The following is a 6686-nucleotide window of genomic DNA, read 5'->3' as shown; positions in this document are numbered from 1 at the left end:
TTCAAGCTGCTCCTAACTATGTTGTTCAATTTGCTCCTTGAGTAACAGAGTTGCACATCAGTAGCAAATCATAGTTTTGAGAACAATTTACAATGTAATTGGTTTACTCATGCTACAAAATTCATTTTGGATGCCCTTTTATACGATATTAATCATACATGATTAATAAAATCTGTTTTTTTTTTCAAAAGAAAAAGGAATTGGAAAAGAATCTATAGTCCATGACAACATCATGAAACATTGAAACCATGTTTTTTACTTAAAAGTTAAAACCTTAAAGTGCTTAATGCATTTAGATCGTTAATGTGAATATTTTGCCAAAACATGGCTACTATATATTAGTGCTATGTGAATCAAGATATTCCAAAACTTATATTGGATATGTACTATTTGAGACTTGACTGGCCAATACCATCCTAGATAAGTTTAGAGAACAGTATTTTGCAAGAAAAAAGATCAATTACAATAAAATTGTGAATAATGAAATGTTATAAACATATCAATAAAATTTAAAATAGGGCTGAACTACAAATTTTGCGCCTTCATAAATTTTTCATCCTATGTTCAGTTCACGTTCCCAATAAGTGACTTCCAAGATTTAGATGAGATGAATACACCAAATAGTTAATAGAGATATATAAGAAAGGGTCTGGATCATAATTTATTTATTTTTTTATTGGGAAATAATAATTTTACTGTTCATATTGTTAATGGAACCAATCAGTAGGTCGGAATAGTACATATACCAATACATGAAACATAGGCAAGCAAGCCTACATGTCCTTAAACAATAAAGCTCCAAGTCTTAAGCCAAGCGAAAGCACTTCGCTTTCAAAAGAAACATATAGGTTGTTACCTGCGCCCACCAAGCACGTAATTGTGATACGAAACATAGATAACACTCTAGGAAGACTTATAAAAGAACTACAGATTGAATATACCAGACAAACTCAATCAAACCAAACGGTTTGCCGTCAACCAAAAAAAACACACAAAAGTCACCACCACTCCCAAAAAACAAAGGGGGTTAAATGGAAAGGAAAACTGAAAAATAGACGGCGCCACTAGAGCAGCCAACGCCGCACTTGTGCGTCCGGAATGAGCCCCAAGCCATCACTAAACCCCTCAAAGCTGACGTGCCGCCGCATCACTAATTTCCAAAAACAATTATAAACAAACAAATTTACGTCTCGGCAATCCTGTCCTCGGTCTCTACTCTCTAGTTTGCGCTGCGAGCAAGACTGAACTGTAAGACTCGTCTTCCTCTACTTCGTCCGCATTGATTGAAGTAGCAGTATGTTTATGATTTCTAATTGGGTTTTTGATTCTGTATTCTAGTTTATTTTCTGAAACAGTTCATCTTTAGTTGCTCTGCTCTATTGGGGCAGGTTCTGGTTGTTTATCTGTTCTAGTTTTAATAGTTGTGAACTACCATGTTTTTGTATTTGCTAGTTTGATTGTGCTTAGTTTTCTGCATTGGGGGTTTTGTGCTATTTGGTGCTTAAACAATTGGCTTAAGATAGTTTAATCGAAAGTCATGTAGTCTCATGAACTTAACAGATATCTGTCATTGTTACAACTCTATATGATTTGTCTTTGGTCTTTTAGCTTTAGACTTTCAGGTGATAGATTAGTTTTTAGTTGTAAGGGGGAAAAGAGGTGAGCAATTGGAAAGAGATTAATGAGTTTAATGTCAGACTATCAGCATAGGTTGGCATCATTGTTGCATTCCTGCTGCAACGGTATAGTATTGTTGATTGTCTATGGTTTTTCTTTTTTCCTAAGCTTACTATACCCACTGAAATTGGGCTTAGGAGATCTATCAATTTATTCTATTTCTATGTGACATTCTCGTAGCATTGATTACAAAGTGAGATTTTCTGTTTGTGTATCACTGAGACTTCAAGAATATTGCTTGATATAGAGGAGTCTGGAGGTGGCCACTCGGTGGGTATTGAAAAGAATTGTCTTGTTTATATTGTTTATACTATTCTCTGCTTCTTGGTTCTGCAATTTCTATTTTTCTTTTTCTGCAATTTATTCCCGTTCCTCATAGTATTAGCTTATGAATTTACCAAGCTGTTCTAGTGCCTACCAACTTTTGTCCTTTACCCTGTTTTCGCTCAAGGTTTACTTAAACTCTTTCTTGGGCTCTTAGCTTATCAGAGCATTATAGTGGAGTTAATCTTGAATTGTTTAGTGGATTAGTCTCTGTTTCCTTCTGTAGATGGGGATTTAGTTAAACAGAAACAGAAAGTCAGAAAGTTGAACTTACAGAACAAATGGAAGCTTGTTGACTGAATTTAGTGTATTTAGGTCATCCCCAAATGGGTTACCACACTAGCCAATTAGCCATTATCAGTGTGATATCCCGAATCCAATTTATCTTTTCAATTGGGTTTACATTTTTCAAGCAATTGAAGATTTATTTCTGTTACTCATTTAGTTGGGTGCTTTTGTTTTACTTGTTTATGTCTTTCAGTTTTTCATTTACTTATATTAATAGTTCTTCAGTAATTTCTTTTATTGGTTTGTTTTTGGGTATTGGGTTTTAAATGAGGAGGAAAAGGGTTCAGCTTTTTGGGGCTGACGAGAAGAGAAAAGAAAAAAGGAAAAAAAAAAAAGAAAGAAAGAAGAGAGGAGGAGACGGCAAAAGAAAAGGAAGAAGAGGGAGAAGGGGAGAAGGGGAGAGGAAAAGAAAGAAGAAAGAAAAGAAGGGGGAGATCAGAGGTAAGATGCAAGGGAAGAAGAAAGAAAACAGAGGGGAGGGGAGCGCGACTATTTGAAAAAGAAAGAGGAAAGAGAAGTAGAAAGAGGGAATGAGAAGATAGAATTAGAGAGTTTGGGGCTTTTCTCAAAGGCTGCAAATTTTGGGTATTTCTAAATTGGAGGAGAGTGAAGCTATAGAATTGCCTGAGAGTTTCGATTGAATTTTAGAAGAAGAAGAAAGATGAAGGAATGAGAATGAGAGTTTGATTTCCTGCTCTTGAAACTGAATTGTGGGAAGGCCAAGGGAGGAAGCTTTCAGAAGTGAAGGGTTTTTGTCTGGGTTGTTTTGTATGTATGGTTGTCTTGCTTTACTGTGAGTAACTTCTCTACTTTGTTAATTGTTTTATTTTCTTTATATCCACTGCCTTGCTGCTGTTAACATGGAATGTGAGAGTTTGGTATTGATAAAGGGTTATGTTGGTTGTTTGATGTCATGTGAACTTACTGAATTTGTTGATTTTTAGTTTGGGTGCTCTTTGCACAATGCTTATCAATTATATTGTATTGGTACTATGTTGTTTATGCTCTGTATCAATTGAACTTTTTTGGGTTTTGGTTTCGGTATAATGATTGTTAAAGGAGCTCTTGGGTTTATTGTTAGCTTTTGAAATCAGCCTTGATCTTGTACTGATTCAATTATTATCTGTTGTTTTGTGTTGTTTGTGTGCTTTCTATCTATTCTCTGAAGTAGGGTACTAGTTATTATCTTCTTGTTGATTATACTTTGTTTAATAGCACGGTCTTTAGGTTGTCAGAATTACTGTCAAATAGTAAAGTATTTCATATATGAATTTGGATTGGGATTGGTTCAGTTTTGTTAGTTTTTTCTGTAAGTTTCACATATGTTAGCTCTGAGTAGCAAGAAGCAAGTGCTCACTGAACCCTGTTTTGTTTTCTTCCGGCACTTATTCTTGAGAGTTTAGGTTTTCTGCTAAATCCCATCTGTTTTGCAAATGACAATTTTAAATTGGCACCGAATGTTAAAAGAAAGGTACTTCTCTTTGTATGCCAGAGAGTTTCATTGCAGACTACCTATTTGTTTAAAAAAATTATTTGGGTTCTGTTGGTTTTAGTTTTAAGCCTGTTGTTCCTTGGGTTTAAAATTGGGAAAGGTAGCTTTTGCTGCTCCTATAGTCAGCACTTTGTCGCTACGGCTGAGGCTCACTATTTTTAATTTTTTAATTGTTTTCAGAATACTTTTTTCTATCTATATTTAGTTTGTCATCAATTTTCTGATTTCAAGTTTCATCCATATTATCTATTGTCATTGGTCTTTTTAATAACAGCTTTATAGATGTGGAAATAGTGATTTACTTTTTAAAGTCTCTTGCTTTATGATTTTGTTTACTATATTTGTTAAGTCTCTTGCTTGGTGTTTACTTGCTTTCTGTTGCGGTGATCAGTTTTCAGTGGTGTTGTGGTGCAACGATTTCTACAATTGATTTCCCGATTTGTGCGATGGGAGCACGAAAATTATATATTATTTTAGAATCCTCAAGCCAGTAGGAGAGTGGTACTGGCATTTTGAACTTGTTAAAAGCACGATGAGTAGCATCATTCACAGTACAGTTTACCCATTGCTTAATCTATCTTCTCTTCATTCACTGTACTGAGGGCAATATAGCGTATTCAAATTTCCAGTTCTCGATACTGTGATGTGATCAACGAGCTCTTAGGGTATATAGGTACCTAATATGATGATATTATCACATTGGACACTTATCAGTTTCTATAAAATGAAAATTTTAGGCTTGTTTTGGTCTCTATAATTTTATTTATTTTTGTTAAGATAGGCATTGTGTTTAGCTTTTCCTTTAGCAGATTTAGATTTTGGTTACATTACTTTTACTTTTAATTTTATTGCTGAAACAGATTAAAACAAAAAAACCGTCTGAGTTCTGACTCGTTGTGGATATTCGGAACACCCTGTTTCGCTATAGTTGGATATTGGTCTCAGGCTCTGATCTTGGTGAAATGAAGATGTATGTCTTAAATTTCTATGTTTGGTTTTCATTAGTATTGGTTTTTGTTTACTTGCAATCAAGTTCTATGAATGACTGCTTTTAGCTATTATTTAAAGTTTCTTTTAACCACTTATTGGCGGGAGGATTTTATGAGTTTCAAATTTTACAACTTCTTGCAGACTAAAGGCTGATGTCGGAGCACTTGACAATTTTGAAGTGCTCGAATTCCTAAAATCTAAAGGGGCCTCAAAGAATGATCTATCACGGGTGGCAAGAGTTACACAATCAGAGTATAAGGTTGTGATGGAATTTATTTTTTATCACCTATATTGTATTCTTAATTCCAAGTTGTAGTGAGAAGTGATGTATGGTTGATTTGCGTTGTTTAGGTTTTCGATTATTTGGTTGATACTCCTGCTGGTACTCACACAAGAGAGAGTGTTGAAGAGTTCAAGGAGAAGTGTAGACAATATGACCTTGGGAATGATAAGATCCTCAATATTATTAACACTAGGCCAGCTTCAGTGGTTGAAATATATGCGGTGTGTTACTACTATTTGCTTCTACTTCGCTGTTCATCATTATGTGACCTTTTCTGTGTGTTTTCGTTTTTTCCTTAAATTCATAATCTTGTATCATCTCTTCTGGTGAGGCTCTTCTATTGGGTTTATGTCATGACTTTTTTGCTGTAATTGAGTTTGTCTTTGTACCCTGCATTGTGGGTGGAATAGGCACTGTATTAGACTGGGATTGAGAAAATGGTTTAGAACTTTATAGCAACTTTTTCTTAAAGAAAACTGATGAGTGGAATTTTGAATCTTCTATTTCTTGACCCACCCTGGATTCACTTATTTAAAATTACTTGCATAACTGTTGGTATAACCCATTGATATCAGAACATGATCAACTGTGTCCTGTGACCATTGTGCTCTTCTCCTTACTAACATGATAATTGGTGAAGTCTATGGCTGTCAGTGTCCAATGTCTATAAGGAATAGCAGTCTTCCCAAAACGGACCATTGAATGGCATAGTGTGTTTTCCTTGTTGTAGATCTAAGGCAATCTGTTGCCAAGGACCTGGTGCAGCGAACCTTATATATTTTGAATGCCCTTGATATAATGTTAATTATGTGTAAGTTAAGAATATGTGAACTTATTTGCACAATTTGTTTATCTTCTACGATGTTTCACAGATCGTGGAGGATAATGCTGATGAGCTAGTAGAGCTGGTTGCAGAGGTCTTGACTCCTCCAACTGTACCATCCCCTAAACCTGAAGCCGATACTAATGAGATTGATGCAGAGACCATGAACGTGGAACAAATTGAACAAAATGATGGCAATAAAGAAAAACCTGAATTTGGGGAAGCACCAATGGAGCCGTTAAATATATGATGAGCAGCTATTGTTTATCTTATATGTTGACAGCTGCTTTGATGTTTCCAAATGAGTCGAATGTGTGTGATTGTAAGTAGAAATGATACTGGATTTACCATTTCTGGTGTCACAGGAGATCTCCCTCATTTACTGTATTATGTTTCCTTTGCAGCATTATTTGTCAAAAGTTGTTGAATCCATCTTCATTTGCTTGAATTAATTGCAGACTGAAATTGCTAGTTCAGTCTGGGTTTTGTCCATAAATATTTCTTCCAAAGAAAATAATAGTTAATTGCTCCTCAAAATGAAACGATGTTTTCTAGGGTTATAACTTATAGCCGTAGTGGTAAGGAAGGGTGGGTATTGGGTTATGATTATATTGTATCAGCCGATCAGCGTACGATTTCCCTCTAATGTGTCCAAAAAAAAAAAAAACAATATTTTCTAGGGCTTTTAGTCAAATAACCAATTGGCCCTTTGTTTTTAGTTAGTATCATGAGAGATATTCTAAGTTTTAACGTTTTTTTTCTTTTTCCTTCCACTGACATCTGACATTCATAAACAAGTAACTTCATTA

The 6686-nt window shown here is 35.0% G+C and overlaps 1 protein-coding gene across 2 annotated transcripts; it reads left to right on the top strand.

Annotated features, from left to right (window-relative positions):
• Positions 1 to 1000: 1000 nt before the first annotated feature.
• LOC112169348 lies at positions 1001 to 6309 on the top strand. Of its 2 annotated transcripts, none has more exons than XM_024306367.2 (5): positions 1001 to 1248; positions 4642 to 4751; positions 4913 to 5030; positions 5123 to 5275; positions 5927 to 6309. In XM_024306367.2, the coding sequence occupies exons 2-5, from the start codon at positions 4744 to 4746 to the stop codon at positions 6125 to 6127; spliced, it is 480 nt and encodes a 159-aa protein (XP_024162135.1). In that variant the 5' UTR covers positions 1001 to 1248; positions 4642 to 4743; the 3' UTR covers positions 6128 to 6309. The 2 variants fall into 2 exon arrangements, with proteins under 2 accessions (XP_024162135.1, XP_024162136.1); XM_024306368.2 differs by lacking the exon at positions 1001 to 1248 and adding an exon at positions 2743 to 3082.
• The last annotated feature ends 377 nt before the right edge of the window (positions 6310 to 6686 follow it).

This window comes from Rosa chinensis, chromosome 6, assembly GCF_002994745.2.
Source record: "Rosa chinensis cultivar Old Blush chromosome 6, RchiOBHm-V2, whole genome shotgun sequence".
Taxonomy (NCBI): Eukaryota; Viridiplantae; Streptophyta; class Magnoliopsida; order Rosales; family Rosaceae; genus Rosa; species Rosa chinensis.
The sequence above is the reverse complement of the archived record's forward strand: the minus strand, read 5'-3'. Positions and strand labels throughout refer to the sequence as shown.